At 40.9% G+C, this 18,615-nt stretch overlaps 1 protein-coding gene across 2 annotated transcripts in view; it reads right to left on the reverse strand.

Annotated features, from left to right (window-relative positions):
- LOC140734215 (phosphatidylinositol 3,4,5-trisphosphate 5-phosphatase 2-like) overlaps positions 1-18,615 on the reverse strand; it is a 209,514-nt gene that overhangs the window by 81,358 nt on the left and 109,541 nt on the right. For both annotated transcript variants that reach the window (XM_073057895.1, XM_073057894.1), the window contains exons 4-5: positions 10,661-10,805; positions 10,082-10,208 (exon numbers count right to left, since the gene is read on the reverse strand). In XM_073057895.1, the coding sequence (XP_072913996.1) occupies positions 10,082-10,208; positions 10,661-10,805 (272 nt within the window). The remainder of the gene's footprint in view (positions 1-10,081; positions 10,209-10,660; positions 10,806-18,615) is intronic.

An 18,615-nucleotide genomic window follows, 5' to 3' on the forward strand; every position in this document is an offset into this window, starting at 1 on the left:
AACTCAACAGGCCGGGCAAAATCTATGGAAATGAATAAACAGTCAACATTTTGGGTCGAGACCCTTCATGTGTACTGGGAAGAAAGGATGAAGATGCCAGAATAAGAAGGTGGGTGGAGGGGAAGGACGAAAAACTAGAAGGTGATAGATGAAGCCAGGTGGGTGGCAGAGGGGCATGAAGTTAGAAGCTGGGAGAAGATAGGTGGAAAAGATAATGGCTGGAGAAGAAGGAATCTGATCTGAGAGGACAGTGAACCATGGGAGAAAGGGTAGGACGAGAGGTACCAGTGGAAGGTGATGGGCAGGTGTGGAGAAGGGGTAAGAGTCCAGAGTGGGTAATTGAAGAAGAGGGAATGGGGAGGGGGGAAAACTACTGGAAGTTGGAGAAATCAATATTCATGCTGAAAGATTGGAGGCTACCTTGACAGAGTGTGAAGTGTTGTTCCTCCAACCTGAAAATAGCCTCATCATGGCAGAAGAGAGGCTAGGGACTGACATGTCAGAATAGAAATGAGCATAGAAATTAACATGGTTGGCTACTGGGAAACCCTGCTCTCTGTGGATGGAGCAGAGGTGCTCAACAAAGCAGTCCCTCATTCTACATCGGGTCTCACCATAGTGAAAGAGGCTGCTCTGGGAGGATCAGATCCAGTAGATGACCCCAACAGGTTCTCAGGTGAAGAGTTGCCTCACCTAGAGGACTGTTTGGGGCTCTGAATGGAGGTGAGGGGAGAGGTGAATGTTTTTTGTTTTAATTTGTTTTATTTTTCAAGGAGTCAAAACACCCACATACTGCAGAAAGATTAAAGCACAAAGCCATATTTTCCTTTCACTCCATATCTGTCCTCCCTTGCTCTTAGGTCAGGTTTTTCTCCCCCAAATGTTTATCAGCTTAAACAAACTGTTTAAAACATGCAATTTCTTCTCTACCCCAGAATGAACTTCAAACTTCATGTTCTTCCTCCACAGATGTTTCGTATGTGTGTATTGCAATTTGCTTCCAACATTTACAGTAGATCCAATGACTTCAATACAAATAGACTTCAATTTACCAAATATATTGCATGTTCAACAACATACAGGATAATGGCACACTTCTATTTACTTAACTCTGGAACTTTGCTGTGAAAATCATTATCCTTATAGATTTGATTCCTCTCATATATTTCTGTTAATTCCTCCTCCACAATGTTGAGCGAGTATCAGAGACCATAACACTGCTGAACAACTTGCATGCCATTTCCCAGAGTACGAACTTCCCCCTAAAAAAACATCCTTACCTTCAAATCCATCTAGTCTTTCTGTATCCTGCTTCTACACTTTTCCCTAGAGTTATATCCCTTCCTGTTCGTTCCTTAGATTATACAAAATTACTAGGACAGTAAAAAATCTTAACCATGGAAGGGGCAGATCAATCAAAGACATTCAACAAGGATACTTTACGAGGTAATGAAAATGGACCCTATATGGGGACAGAATACTTGATGGATTCTAGCAATATTTTTGACAAGATCCTAAATGGCAGACAAATTAAAATGCTGAAAACCCATGAGGTCTAAATAACAAATGGAATTAAAAATTGGCTCTGCAGCAGAATGCAAAGGATAAATGTGAACACTTATACTTGAGCTTGATTCCAATAGATTTACCCCAGACCTGGTTGTTGATTATTTACAGCATAGTCAACATAGATTTACAGCATAGATTCATGAATTAAGTTTAAATTATGTGTGACATGATAAAGAAGTTTCCAATGATTCAGAAATTAGTGTCGTGGTAAGCAGGATAAAAAGGAAATCCTTCATAAAATCATTCAGTCATATGTCACAGAAAAAGGAACTCTAGACCACTGAATCTTCATTGACTATCATGCACCAAATTTTATTTATTTATTTTATTTTATTTATTTAGTGTTACTTCGCAGAGCAAACCTTTCAGGCCCTTTAAGCCTTGCTCCCTCAGCAACTCCACAACCCCGATTAACCCTAACTTAATTGAGGAACAAACAAGAGAAAATCTGCAGTTGCTGGAAATTCGAGTAACATGCACAAAATGCTGGAGGAGCTCAGCTGGCTGGGCAGCATCTATGGAAAAAAGTACAGTCAACGTTTCCGGCCAAAACTCCTCAGCCTTTTTTCTCCAGTCCTGCCGAAAGGTTTCGGCCCAAAACGTTGACTGTACTTTTTTTCCCATAGATGCTGCCTGGCCTGCTGAGATCCTCCAGCATTTTTAGTGTGTTACTCTGATCACTGAACAACTTACAATGACCAATTAACCTACCTCATATGATTTTTTACTGATTTTTTAAAATTAAATTTCCAATAATCCCATACTAATTCCATTTGATTCTGCCCAGACTCTACCACCCATGTACACACATAGTATAAATAGTAGTGGCCAATTAACATACCAACCCATGCATCTTCTGATGTGGGAGGAAATCCAAGTGGTGACAGGAAGAAGTTGCAAACCCCACACAGACCACAAGCATTTCTACTGGTTGCATGTTTGCCTGCAGGAGGATACTACTGAATTGGCCAGTTAGACAAAACAATAAATGGTGCAAAGGGAAGAGTGAGAGCTGATACATTGGAAAGGAGCACAAGGTGTACATGGGAAGATAGTGAGAGGGACCTTGCTGTATAGTACTGTACAAAAGTCTTAGGTACACCAGATTTGTTAATATGGTTTCAAATGGTACATCCTCCACAAAGACCTGATCTCAACATCAATGAGGCTGTCTGGGATTTCCTGGAGAGACAAAAACAAGCAAGACAACCAATGTCTGCAGAAGAACTGTGGCAAGTTCTCCCAGATGCTTGGAACACCTACCAACTGATTTTCTTATAAACTGCATGGCAGTATGACTTAAATAATTGATGTAGTTTTAAAAGCAAAGGGAGGTCACACTAACTATTTTTTTTTATTTTGTTTTTTATTGCTTACTGCTGTTATAGTAATTTTTTGATACTTAGAAACTTCTCATTTCATTATTTTGAAAGCAACTTTGCTTTACAGAATATTTTAACATGTGCCTAAGACTTTTGCAAGCACTGTATATCACTGTAAGACAAATCGATTAAGCAGTTAAAAGGCAACTATTAGGTGAGGTTTATGGTTTAAAACAGGAAGATAATATCATAGCAGTGTACAGTATTTAGACCACAGTTTGAAAATGCATATAGTTCTGGTTGCCACATAACAGGAAAGATGTGTGGTGCAAAGCAGACTTACTAGTGTTGCCAAGACTGGAAATATTTAGCTCTGAAGAAGGATTTGTTAAGCTAATGCTGTTTATTTTGAAATAAAAGATACTGGGGAGAGTGTGATAACATTTTGAAAAGGCTAGAATAAATAGGAAAGATCTAAAACCATAGGTATTAGTAGAATGAGTAGAGGGAAGACAAGGCTATTTTTTTCTTCCACAAGAGTGAAATGTGGTAGAGGCAGAACCATCATCAGCAGTTGGATGTCTTAGAACATAAAACATTACAGTAGAATACAGGTCCTTTGGTGCATGATGTTGTGCTGACCTTTTAACCCACTCCAAGATCAATCTAACTATTCCCTTTTACTTAACTCTCCATTTTTCTACATTGGTGTGCCTTTCTAAAAGTTTCTTAAATGCCCCTAATATATCTACCTCTGCCAGGTCCTTTTAAATTCACAGTAAGTGTTGGTAAATGGCATTAATCTGGACAATGATTCCACAACAGGCATGATATACTGCATGACTTCCTGTATCATCATGGAGTCCAATTCTACACTGATAGTTTTCTCCATTAGTTGATGTATGTCTGGTGCCTTGTCAATGGGTTTCCATTATCTCTCACACTCATTGCTCTTCCTCTATTTACCATGATTGTTACTTCTTCAAGGTTTGGCCATTATAATCTTCCCTTCGGAAAATCCTGATAACTACTGATTACATCTTAATTTGAAGATTTCATGTTTTTCCTTACAACATGTGCTAAACTAATCGCCCACAACTAACTACATTAGCACTGTACATCCATTATAAGACCAGGATGAAATAAGTCACTCTTCAGCCCAGGGGTTCCCAACCTTTTTTATGCCATGGTCCAATACCATTAATGAAGGGTTCGTGAACCCCAGGTTACGAACCCCTGCTTCAGCCCACGGTCACACTCAGCAGAATGCAAGAATTTAAACTGTAATTTTTGAAATATATTTTCCCATTTTTCTCATGATCCTCAGATATATGCTATCATTTCCCAATAATTAGTCCTCAATTAGCCTATTTCCTCTGATGTTTATCTTTTATTTATCATTACTTCTCCTCGTTACCTGTCTGCATGAATACAGTAGGAATTGAATATTCATAACCACTTTCACAACTCCCTTATCTCTCCTTCCAGATTTCGAAATTCACATTTACTAATTATAATTGTACAGACCATCCATGGGCCATGAATACCTCAGTTATGGACAGTCTTATGTATGAAAGAGCTTAGATAATATCAATGAATCCAAAACTCTGACATATTGGATGTGTAAACGTTTGATCCTATGGATTGCAATTCCTCTCTACTGATAATTAGTAATTTTTCTTTCTTATCATTCACCTGTGCTTTTGTTGCTATTCATTCTAGTACTGTGGAAGTATGGGGTTAGCATATCACGTAATCTTTGTGCATTTTCTGACTTAGGGACAAAACCAAAGTACTGCACAGGAACAGGCTTATCATCCCACAATATTGTGCTGAATTGATTAAATTAGTAATCAAATGACCAACTGAACTAATCCTTTCATTTCCTGTGCATTCCTGTGCTATCTAAGAGCCCCTCCAAATGCCTCTGTCATATTTGCCTCCACCAGCACCCCAGGCAGCACATACTGGGCATCCACCACTCTCTGTGTAAAAAAAAAACTTGCCCCTCATGTCTCCTTTTAGAACATAGAACCACAGGACATTACAGCACAGAAACAGGCCTTTTGACCCTTCTTGGCTGTGTCGAACCATTTTTCTGCCTAGTCGCACTGATCTGCATCTAGATCATATCCTTCCATACCCCTCTCATCCATGTACTTGTCCAAGATTTTCTTAAATGTTAAAAGTGAGCCTGCATTCACCACTTCAACTGGCAGCTCATTCCACACTCCCACCACTCTCTGTGTGAAGAAGCTCCCCTTAATGTTCCCTTTAAACTTTTCCCTTTTCACCCTTAACCCATGTCCTCTGGTTTTTTTTCTCCCCTAGCCTCAGTGGAAAAAGCCTGCTTGTATTCACTCTATCTATACCCATCATAATTTTATACACCTCTGTCAAATCTCCCCTCATTCTTCTACGCTCCAGGGAATAAAGTCCTAACCTATTCAATCTTTCTCTGTAACTCAGTTTCTCAAGTCCCAGCAACATCCTTGTAAACCTTCTCTGCACTCTTTCAACCTTATTAATATCCTTCCTGTAATTTGGTGACCAAAATTGAACACAATACTCCAAACTCAGCCTCACCAATGCCTTATGCAACCTCACCATAACATTCCAACTCTTATACTCAATACTTTGATTTATAAAGGCCAATGCACCCTATCTACCTGTGACGCCACTTTTAGGGAATTTTGTATCTGTATTCCTAGATCCCTCTGTTCTACTGCACTCCTCAGTGCCCTACCATTTACCTTGTATATTCTACCTTGGTTTTTCCTTCCAAAGTGCAATACCTCACACTTGTCTGTATTAAACTCCATCTGCCATTTTTCAGCCCATTTTTCCAGCTGGTTCAAATCCCTCTGCAAGCTTTGAAAACCTTCCTCACTGTCCACTACACCTCCAATCTTTGTATCATCAGCATATTTGCTGATCCAGTTTACCACATTATCATCTAGATCATTGATATAGATGACAAATAACAATGGACCCAGCACTGATCCCTGTGGCACACCACTAGTCACAGGCCGCCACTCAGAGAAGCAATCCTCCACTACCACTTTCTGGCTTCTCCCATTGAACCAATGTCTAATCCAGTTTACTACCTCACTGTGTATACCTAGCGACTGAATCTTCCTAACTAACCTCCCATGTGGGACCTTGTCAAAGGCCTTACTGAAGTCCATGCAGACAACATCCACTGCCTTCCCTTCATCCACTTACCTGGTAACCTCCACGAAAAACTCTAATAGATTGGTTAAACATGACCTACCACGCACAAAGCCATGTTGACTCTCCCTAATAAGTCCCTGTCTATCCAAATACTTGTAGATCCTATCTCTTAGTACTCCTTCCAATAATTTACCTACTACTGCCGTCAAATTTACCAGCCTATAATTTCCTGGATTACTTTTAGAGCCTTTTTTAAACAACGGAACAACATGCGCTATCCTCCAATTCTCTGGCACCTCACCGGTGGATACCGACATTTTAAATATATCTGCCAGGGTCCCTTCAATTTCAACACTAATCTCCTTCAAGGTCCGAGGGAATACTCTGTTAGGTCCTGGGGGTTTATCTACTCTGATTTGCTTCAAGACAGCAAGCACATCCTCCTCTTTAAACTGTATAGGTTCCATGACCTCACTACTTGTTTGCCTTATTTCCACAGACTGCTTGCCAGTTTCCTTAGTAAATTCAGATGCAAAAAATCTATTTAAGATCTCCCTAATTTCTTTTGGTTCCATACTTAGCCGACCACTCTGATCTTCAAGAGGACCAACTTTATCCCTTACTGTCCTTTTGCTCTTAATATACCTGTAGATGCTCTTTGGATTATCCTTCACCCTGACTGCCAAAGCAACCTCATGTCTTCTTTTAGCCCTCCTGATTTCTTTCTTAAGTATTTCTTGTACTTTTTATACTCCTCAAGCACCTTATTTTCTCCTTGTTGTCTATACCTGTCATACATCTCTCTCTTCTTCTTTATCAGATTTTGAATATCTCTCGAAAACCAAAGTTCCTTATTCTTATTCACTTTGCCTTTAATCCTGACAGGAACATACAAACTCTGCACTCAAAATTTTTCCTTTGAAGGCTTTCCACTTACCAACGACATCCTTGCCAGAGAACAACCTGTCCCAATCCACGCTTTTTAGATCCTTTCTCATTTCTTCAAATTTGGCCTTTTTCCAGCTTAGAACCTCAACCCGAGGACCAGATTGGTCACCTTTATCCATGACCAAGTTAAAACTAATGGAGTTATGTTCACTAGACCCAAAGTGCTCCCCTACACACACTTCCATCATTTGTCCTAATCGTTTCCTAATAGGAGATCTAATTTTGCATCCTCTCTAGTTGGTACCTCTATATATTGATTTAGAAAACTTTCCTGAACACATTTTACAAACTCTAACCTGTCTAGACCTTTAACATTATGGGAGTCCCAATCAATATGTGGAAAAATAAAATCCCCTACTATCACAACTTTATGTTTCCTGCAGTTGTCTGCTATCTCTCTGCAGATTTGCTCCTCCAATTCTCACTGACTATTTGGTGGTCATACCTTTCCTGTTTCTCAGCTCCACCCATATGGCCTCGGTAGACAAGCCCTCTAATCTGTCCTGCCTGAGCACTGCTGTAAAATTTTCCCTGACTAGCAATGCCACCCCCCCACCCTTCATTCCTCTGCCTCTATCATGTCTGAAACATCAGAACCCTGGAGCATTAAGCTGCCAGTCCTGCCCCTCCTGTAGCCAAGTTTCACTAATGGCTATAATGTCATAGTTCCATGTGTCAATCCACGCCCTCAGCTCGTCTGCCTCCCCCACAATACTCCTTGCTTTGAAATAGACACACCTCAGAAGATTATTACCACCACACACAACCCTTCTATTTCTGACTTTGCATGAACTTTTAACATCATTTATTTTCACCCCTACTCCACTATCTGCTCTGGGACTCTGGCTCCCATCCCCTAAGCAAATCTAGTTAACACCCTCCCCTGTAGCACTAGCAAAACTCCCTGCAAAGATATTGGTCCCCCTGTAGTTCAGGTGTAACCCGTCTCTCTTGTACAGGTCCCACCTGCCCCAGAAGAGGTCCCAATGATCCAAAAATCTGAAACACTGCCCTCTACACCAGTTCCTCAGCCACGTGTTCATCTGCCAGAGCATCCTACTCTTACCCTCACTGGCACGTGCCACAGGTAGCAATCCTGAGATTACTACCCTCGAGGTTCTGCTTTTTAACTTCCTACCAAGCTCTCTATACTTAACCTTCAGGACCTCCTCACTCTTTCTTCCTACATTATTGGTACCTATGTGTACCATGACATCTGGCTGCTCACCCTCCCACTTCAGAATGGTGTGCATGCAATCAGAGACATCCCTGACCCTGGTACCCAGGAGGAAACAAACCATCCGGGAGTCTCTGTCACAACCACAGAACCTCCTGTCTGTACCTCTAACTATTGAGTCCCCTATCACTACTGCTCTCCTCTTCTTCCACCCACCCTTCTGCACTGCAGAACCAGACTCAGTGCCAGAGATCCGGCTGCTGCAGCTTGTCCCAGGTAAGTCATCCCCCCAACAGTATCCAAATCGGTATACTTGTTGTTGAGGGGAATGGCCACAGGGGAGCCCTGCTCAGCCTGCCCTTTCCCCTTCCCTTGCCTGATGGTAACCCTGTGCCCTGCTCCTTTGACGTAGCTACCTCCCTGAAACCACTATCTATAAACTCCTCATTCTCCCGAATGATCCGGAGGTCATCCAACTCCTGCTCCAGTTCCCTAACGCGGTTTGTTAGGAACTGTAGCTGGAAGCACTTTTTGCAGGTGTCATTGTTAGGAGACCAGAGGTCTCCCTGACTTCCCACATCCTGCAAGAGAAGCATTCCAACATCCTGCCTGGCATTCTCTCTAAACTTACTAGTTAAAAAGGAAATCGAATGAGAAAAAAAAACACCAACAACTTATCAGAACCTACCCTCACCTCTGCCTGTTCACACTGAAGCCTGTTGAGCCAAAGCTGTCCCACTCTGACTCAGTCCACTCCAATGACGGTGCTTCGCTAGATGAAACTTCTTTTATAGTTCACTAGCTGACCCACTGTCTTCAGCTCTTCCGCTCCCAATTGGTTAGCCATTTAAAAAAACTCAAAAAGTCCGCAAATCCTCTCCTTCTCAAGCTCTGACAATGGCCGCTTCGCTAGATGAAACTTCTCTTTTAACCTACTTCCTCTCACATTAAATGCATGCCCTCTAGTATTAAACCCTGGGAAAAGATATTGGCTATCGAGCCGACTTTGAGATCTACAGATTTATGGATTAAATGGACAGGGATGCCTGCGACAGCACAGTAGGGCTGTGATTAGCATAAAGCTTTACAGCACCAACAGGCTGGGTTCTAATCCAATCAGTGCTTGCACAGAGTTTGTACGTTCTCTCTGTGATTGTGTGGGTTTCCACTAGGTGCTCCAGTTTCCTCCCACATTCCAAGGACGTAAGCATTGATAACTTGTGGACATGATGTGTTGGTGCTGGAAGGCTGGCAGGCTGCCCCCAGCACATCCTTGGACTGTGTTGGTTGTTGAAACAAATATGCACTTCATTTTATCTTTTGATGTTTTGATGTGCATTTGACAAGTAAAGCTAATGTTTACTTTAGCAGTACCTGTTATTATCCAGGGTCAGCCTCCTTGAACATGTAGGATATTTTTTCATTCATACTAAATAATCTTCAGATTCACTTTTATTGTCGACAAGTTTCTTTCCATGTCTCTAGCTTAGTCTCCCCCAGAACTTTCTGCATTAGAATTATTATATCTATCAATCAACTATACTCTGTACTTAGATGTTACTTTCTTTCTTACAGTTTTAGTTTTTCTTTAGTTGACTTTCTTTAAGTCTCACAATAGCTTCACTGCTTATTGGCTAGCTTACATGTACTCTAATCCAAATTGGGAAACCTTCATTGCAATATGGACCATAAATGCATCATGAAATTACTTCAGCGATCCCAAATTTAATTTTCACACTGATTTATTTTGTTACCGGAGTATCACTTCTCCACTTGCTTAAAGCAGGATGCATTAACAGACACTATCCCTTTAGCTACTCCCTCTCTGTATTAAGCCAGAAGTGTTTTTATTTCAAATCTCAATGCTGAAAATAATTTGTAAAAGCAATACCTTTTCAAAGATCCCTCCTGCAAACGTTCCTGCAGTTGTTGAACTATGGTGTTCCCTGCCTCGGAAGCAGTGGTGATGGAAGCACTGAATGGACGAGGTGGCAAGGCTGGCTTCTCATCTTCACCATCTGCAAGGGAAAGGAAACTTGCATAATTTCCGGCGGTCATGATCTATGTGAGTGAGGAAGCTCTTGGGAACAACATGCATAGTCACATCACTCTGCAATTCCTGAAAAAAACAGCATTTGTATTATTAATCTATTCACACTACTGATCTGCTAAATATGTCATATATTTATTCCATACCATACACCACTTCACCAGTCTGTCTACCAGCGTCGCCACTTTCAGGAATCTATGTACTTGAACTCCAAGGTCTTACTGTTCAATAAGACTTCCCGGGGTCTTACATCACTCATGTTAACAAATCATAAGATCGCAAAACCACAGCAGTGAAATTATGCCCCTCAGACCATTAAGTCTGCTCTCCCATCAAATTGTAACTGTTTCTTTCCATTCAGCCCCATCCTCCCACCTTCTTCCCGGCTCATTCATTAGTGATTGCCGAAAAAAGGGCCACCTGACAAATCATCTATGATCTCTTTCTCAGTTTCTCTCTCCACAGGATATTGCAATGGCGTCACCAGTCCTTGGTATGGTTGCTGGTAGTTTAACATCAGATCCATGAGGCATGAGAACTTCTTCACTGGAACCCCTTTCTCAGTCTGCAATAAAACACAATCACAAGAGACCATTGAGAAAATTGACTTCCTAGATTTCTGAACTCTAATATTTTCTCAAACCTTCATTATTTTTTGTAGAAATTTGCATCAGGTTTCACTGGTTAGAGGTAAAGAAAGACTAGCTTTATTTGGCACGTGTACTTCGAACATCAAGACACACAGTGACTGCATTGTCTGCATCAGTGACCAACACAGTCTGAAGCTGTGCTGGGGACAGCCTGCAAGTTTTACCATGCTCCCGCCACCAACATAGCATGTCCACAACTTACAAACCGTAACTCGTACATCTTTGGAGTGTGGGAGGAAACCAGAGCACCTGGAGGAAACCCATGCAGTCATTGTAAGAATGTACAAACTCCTTTCAGAGAGCAACGGAATTGAACACTGATTGCTGGCGATGAAATAGTGATTTGCTAACTGCTACATTACCATGCTGCCCTTTGTAAGGCACACAGTAACCCTCTAGTATATCATCCATGTGCCAGTTCCTGTCAGGGATCAGTAACCCATCTTCTCTGTATCCCTACTCACATCCCAATACATTGTAAATCTGTGCGTATGCTCAGATAGGATCTTTTTCCCCTCACAGATGTGTGTGTAACGCCCTGGTAAAGGTTTTGCTGCTAATGATATAGGGTATTTCATGTAATGGTCTTTCAGTAGAAGCAGCATTTGGGCTGCTGTTGGGATAAGGGATGCTTTGGAATGTGGGTCATCCAATCAGGAGAGTGGAATGGGGAGAGGTTGGGGAGGAGGTCTTTGTGACTGACACCGGTGGTGGGCTTTTGTCTTTTGGTTCGGAGGGGATGAAGACAGAAGATGCTGGAGAGAACCAGTCATAGGATTGAATCCGATGGGAAAACACGGTTCGATGAAGCTAAGGTGTGAAGGTTTACCGAGGCTCGGTGAATATGGCTTTTAGCAGATTTGAGCTCTGACCTGTGCACATTTGACTGTTTCATTATAATGGGCCTTTTTTTTTGTTTCCTTTCCTTTCTTTACTAACTCTTTGGTTAAGTTAACATTTGTACTTTATAATTGTATGGAATGTGCGATCTGTTATTTCATGCTGACGGGCTATTGCAAGGCAGTTAATCACACAGCATTCACAAAAACTGGGGTTTGGGCGGGCAAGACATTCCAACCCCACGGATTTGGCCGGATCAAAGCCGTATGCACCCTAGATGTACGAAGCTGGAGAAAAGTGGGTTTTCTCGGTGCTAAGTCCAGTGGCTGTTAGCCAGGGGCTAATAAGCCGTTTCTAGAGACACCCTGTAAAAAGGGACTTCATGTGCGTGGAGGGTTTATGTCATGGGGAGAGGGGAGATTGCAGAGTGCTGGAAGGGAAGCAGTGATCTAAGTGATGCTTTTTATTGAACTGTGAGTAGTTGATTGATGTGATTGAGAAGTACTTTCAATTCCTGCCCCTATGAGTGAATTTCTTTAGTAGAGTGCTCTGAACCTGTTTGGCATTGTCACCTCTTTACCCAGCACTTTATTGATAGAATGGTGATGGGAAACTAAAAAATTCTATATCCTTCCCGAGATCTGTACGCTAATTTTTTTTCCTGGTAAACTGATTGTTTCAGCCTGTTCTTATTCTTTCTGGTTAAGAAATTTTACAGCATCCAAAAGGGGAGTGGAAGCTCCTTGTGGAAGACTAAACTGATTTTGCAAAGGGCGCAGGCAGAGGAATCTTATCACATATAAGATCCATGATATCATGAATGAAAGGGATTGTCAGAAGCAAGTCTGTTCCTTTGATAGCTCCACAATTTTAAAAAGAGGTCTGAAGATATTGAGGTTGGGGATGGGGTGAGGCTCGGCTAATTGGAGTTAGTGAATCTGGGAGGCACAAGGAGCATCACCTTGATGGGTGATTTTGCCTAAAGATTGCAAAACAAATTAAAAGCAATCCTCAACCTTTTTGGTACAGCCATGATGGTGAGAGAAATGGTTAAGAGGAACATGAGGAGGAACTTCTTCACTCAGGGCATGGAGTGAGTGGTGGATTGGGTTCAGTTTCAACAAGGTTCAGTTTCAACATTTAAGAGAAATTTGCAGAAGCACATAGATAATAGGGGTCTAGAGGACTAAGGTCAGGGTGCAGGTCAATGGGACTAGACAGAATAATAGTTTGGAATGGACTAGATGAACCAAAGGGCCTGTTTCTGTGCTGTAGTGTTCTAGGGCACTATGGCTCTGAGACACAAATTAAAGCTGCCCATTCAGCTGACACACTATCAATCAATCTAAATATCCAGTCCCTCCACACTAGTGCTAAGTGGCTTCTGTGTGGACCTCATAAAACAATGCACTCCAAAAGCACTTTCCAAACCCACAGTCTCTACTATCAAGAAAGAAAAGGGCAGCCGATATCTGGGAGTTCCATCACGTGCAGGTTCACCACTAAATCATGCCACATCCTGATCTAGAAATATATTATTACCCCTTCTTTGCCTTGGGTCCAAATTGTAGAACTGCCCAACTACCACTGTGAGAACTGTCAGCAGAAGGACTCCAGCTGCTCAGGAAAACGACACATCACCCCTTTCTCAAGAGCAACTAATACCATTCTTGCCACTGAAAGCCACATCCTGAAGAACAGTGAAAGGCAAGTCAGCCATAAAACTGATAAGGAAATAAAAGTACTAGTGATTTCACGATAAGCTTGCTGATCTGCTTCAGTGGACAGTTACTAGTTGGTAGACATTTCAGCACATCACAGAGAGCTGATAAACCATCTGAACCCAAACAAAGAGACTGCAGAGTTTTGAAGAAGGATCATAGAGAAGTGAGGAGAGATGAAGGAACTCCAGAGATTGCAATGAGGTCATTTGGAGGCATTGACTTTAATGGAGACACAAGAGACTGTAGCTGCTGGAATCTGGAGGAACAAACAAGCTGCTGGATGAATGACATATAATATCACCATTTTTTTTGCCCTCTAGAGTTGCTGCCTAACCTGCTGAATTGTGAGTCGATTCTGGAAATCTTGAACTACACCCACAAAATATTGGAGGAACTCAACAGGTCAGGCAGCATCTATGGAGGGGAATCAACAGCTGATGTTTTGGGCCATGGTGCTTCATCATTCTAATGAACGGTTTCAGCCCAAAATGTTATCTGCTTATTCCACTTCATAGATTCTGCCTGGTCTGCCGAGTTCCTCCAGTATTTTGTATAATTTCTGATGAAGGGTCCCAGCACAAAACATTGGCTCTTCACTTCCTTTCATAGATGTTGCCTGACTTGCTGCCTTTCTCTAGTAGTTTCTGTATGTTGGCAGCAGGTTATTTGCTACACAGTTGAGCAAGACATGCTGGAGATGCACCAAGGTAGAGTTGAGGGAGCTGGGACAAGGAAGGACTGGAGACACATAACAACCATAAATTGATGCAGAAATTTACATCCCCATACTCCTGTGCAGGAAACATCGAGTTAAAGAGAGGGCCCTTCTTAAAATATAATTGAAGGTTTTGTCGGATTTGTGGGCTTTGTAGCGGGAGTAGTGATGTTGAAAGAACATCAAACATCTGCAGATGCTTGAAATCTGAAATAAAAGTAGAAAAAAGTGGAAGCACTCAATAAATCAAACAGCATCTTTGGAAAGAGTAACTATTAATGTTTTAGGGTTCTGGGCTCCTTATCAGAAGCGAAGTTGTGAAACCATGCGGAAAATAAAACATGGCTGCCAATATTGTTGTCAAGGAAGAGGGGTGGGCTGCCAACATTACCCTGCTTCAACTTGCCAGCTGGGTAAAATGGTAAGCGGATACTGCAGTTCAAACAAGGAATCACAAACCTCAGGAAAGGAAATAGAGAAGAGGCGTGTGTTAAAAGCAAGAAAATTGTGATTTTCCACAGGATGACAGTGGTTCAATCCTTCAGTTCTGGATCTGGTTCTACGCCCTGGTTAAAACATGGTTGGTCATTAATGTTGAATCAATAAAATTGATTGCAATTTCCCTTCAGAAGGGACATGCTTCTGAATCATTGCTACTTGTATCAGGTATTTCTGGCAGGAAATGGCACCGCATTTTTACATGCTGCTAAACCTAAACTCTGCAAAATGCAAAAATTTTGCTAAGCTAAAAATACTAGTTAAACCAAATGCTGCAGCTCAGAAATAGTGCAAGGAACCCCTGACCACGTTTCATCTTGTCAAATCAGAAGACGGCTGAAGTGGCACCAAACCACACTCGGTTCTTCTTTTCATTCTGCTGTTGTGACCAGTGGAAAACAATTTGAGTAAGTAAAGAATATTTTTAAAACTAAAAAGCTTCTGTGTCCAACTATCTTCTATGCTATCTGAAACAAATCTGCAGAAGATTGGAGAAAAGCAAATTGAAATCCCAGTCAGCCTTTGTATGCTGCCTACATGTGGTGAATGGTAAAGGTGGTTCAAAGTACAAAGTTCAATGTAAATTTATTATTAAAGTACAAATATGTCACCATATTCTACCTTGAGATTCATGTTCTTTCAGGAACTTACAGGAAAATAAGGAAATATAACATAATTCATGAAAAATATACATAAAAAAAGACTAAAAAGTAACCAAAAGAAGTCAGATCATGGTAACAATAAGGAAATAAGGGGCAGTAAAGTGGAGATAATTGTGGGGATTCCTGGGATAGTTAGTGATAGAAGTGAGAGACGCAGACTGGGGGAGCAGAGAAATCTCAGAGGCTTGTAAGTCTAAATAAATCTAAAAAAGACTGAAATTAATTTGAAAACAAAAATGAGAATTTCAATACTGAGATCTTGTCCTGATGCATAGTGATGTAGATGAGGAATGCAGAAGGAAGAAGGAAACAATACAGTCAAGAAGTGAATGGAGCATTATGGAACAGTCCATAATTATGAGCTCAAACTATGAAATATGAAGATTAAGTGAGATAAACTGGAAAAATACTAAGATGGGTTAATAAAGCATGGTAAAAATGTTAACAGTTTTTGGTGGTACTAAGATAGATATAAACATTATAAGCCTTGAAAGAGATGAGTGATTTGAAACACCATTGAAGATTGACAAAATCTGGGTCTGCTTCAAACATTGGTCTGGGATGGGGTGGAGTTGGTGGCTAAGGTTGAAGATGAGGTTGATGTCAGTCCAATCAAAGTCTAAGACAGGTAGTAAGAAAAGGAATTAACACACGCGGAGGGCTTACAGGAGTTGCTGGTGAAGCGTGAATCAGCAAACATATTGAATAAATTTTGAATTGAATTGGCAATGAATAGCAGCCAGTTTTATAGGGAGCTGCATTATATATTTTGTAGGAGACAATAAGTTAACGATTCCCTGTTTGATAACCCGTCATCATCAGCATCAAATAAGATAATTGATCAGTCACCCCCTTTATCAGGTATATGGACAGGAAAGATTTAGAGGGATATGTGCCAAATGGAACTAGATTGGATGGACTTATTGGTTGGCATAGACCATTTGGGCTGCAGGTCCTATTTCTGTACTTATGACTCTTTAACCAAGGTGCCCGTTGAGTCACTTGAGTTAATTTCATGAATAGAAGAGTGCACACAGGATGCTGGAGGAACTCTGAAGGTCAGGCAGCATCTATATGAAGAATAGATTGTCAGGCTGAGACCCCTTCATGCGAAGAGGAAGGAGAAACAAGCCAGAATGAAAAGGTGGGAGAAGAGAAGGAGGACAACCTTGGAAGGTGATTGATGAAATCTGGTGCAGCCAAAGTTGGATGGGTGGGAGCGGGGGAGGGGTGGTGGTTGATGTAAGAGGAAGTGAAGGGCTGATGAAAAAGGAATCTGATAGGAGAGGACAATAGATCCTCGGTGAAAGGGAAGGAGAAGGGGCAACAGAGGGAAATAATGGCAGGTGAGGAGAAGAGAAGAGGTGAGAGGGGAGCTGGAATGGAGAATGAGAGAAGAGGGGGAGGGGTGAAATTTCTGAGATCCATATTTGTGATGTCCAGCTGGAGTCTAGCCAGACAGAATATGATAAAGTTGAGATGTGCACTGTAAAATTTCTGATATTTGTGGTGCTTTGACGGTAACAAAAATGAATTTGTCAAAGTAAAATGCACAGCCACTATTCAATGCATACAACTAAGTTACCTAAAACAAATTTCTTCTTCGCAACATTATGTACAGGATTGCAAGAGGCTGCTGAGGGTTGTAGACATAGCCAGCTCCATCATGAGCACATCTTTCCCTACCATCGAGGGTATCTACAAGAAGGTGGCATCCATCACTAAGAATGCTTGTCATCTGGGTCATGCCCGCTTCCTGTTACTAGCATCATGGAGGAATGACAGAAGCCTCAAGACCCATATTCAATGATTATGTGACAGTAGTTTTTCCTCTGCTGTCAGTTTTCTAAACATCATGATTATTTCCTCATTATTCCCTTTTTGCCCTATTATTCATTTTGTAATTTGTAGTAGTTTTATGTTTTTGCACTGTACTGCTGCCACAAATCAACAAACTTCCTATCATATGATATTGATAATAAACCTAATTCTGATTCTTTGGATTTTTATCTTCTAGGGAAAAATTCTTCCAGCGTTTACCATGTCTTCCTTATGTCTTTCAGCATCAAATGATGGATTCAATTATTCCCACTGTCTACAACAGGAGTTCCCAACCTAGGGTTCACAGACCCCTTAGTTAATGGTAAGGCTCCATAGCATAAAGAAGGTTGAGAACCCCTTGTAACTCAATCTCATGTCCACCACATGGATTATATATTTTTAAAAGGTTTCCCTCACCACAGCAACCATTCATCATCTTTTCCCAAAAAAAAGCTAATTTTGCACTAGACTAGTTATTTCTTCCAGAAATTTAAAGACTTAATAATGCATCATTCCCACATTGGCTCAATTGTTTTTTACCCACCCCCATACAATAAATTGATTTTAATACCTTTTTTTCACTTTCAAACTGGTCATGAAATAAAAAGTTTAAAGTTCAAAGTAAATTTTAGTGCCAATATACATATATGTCACCATATATAACTCTAAGATTCCTTTTTCTGCATACATACTCAGGAAATCTATAGAATAGTATCTATAACAGAATCAATGACAGATCAAACAGAGACAACAAGCTGTGTAAGCTGGAAGATGATAGGTGTAAAGAGAACATAAGATAACAAGATAAAGAGTCCTTAAAGTGAGATCACTGGTTGTGGGAACATCTTAATGGAAGGGCAAGTGTATGTAGTTAACCCCTTTGTTCTGTAGGTAGGCAGCATCTCACTACAACATCTGGGAAATACTTTTGAGAGAAAAATAAATGAATTCAAGTCATTGACCCTGGAAAGTGCAGTCACAACTTTCCAGCCCTTTTATCAGTTCTAATTTGGTTTCAAAAGCCTACTTGAGATGGCAGTTTATGTATATTTTAGAGAATGGAGCTAATGTTTCCTGATGAGTGATGTAGTAGGACTTCCCCTGAACAAGGAAACCTCTTTCTGTGCTCATTGCATCAAGAAGTTTAAAAAAATTCTTTAATGCATTTTCCCTAAACAAATAGTTTTCTAATTTCATTACCTAATCACTTATAGATGTTATTGCTTTGGAAGCAACCCCCATCCTCATTCCAGTAAAATTCAACACTGTTTCTTTAACATGCACAATTGATATTTTCTATCTGCTCATGAAAGAAGCTGATCACACTTACTTATTCAATTACTGCCTGTTATGCCAACTGGCATTTAGGGCAGCAATGAAGGTCATCTATCTCTGTCTGTCCTTGGCCATCATACCATCACACACAGATGTAGAAAGAGTTTTCATTGCTGTATGCATAACAATT

Source organism: Hemitrygon akajei, chromosome 10, assembly GCF_048418815.1.
Source record: "Hemitrygon akajei chromosome 10, sHemAka1.3, whole genome shotgun sequence".
Lineage (NCBI taxonomy): Eukaryota > Metazoa > Chordata > Chondrichthyes > Myliobatiformes > Dasyatidae > Hemitrygon > Hemitrygon akajei.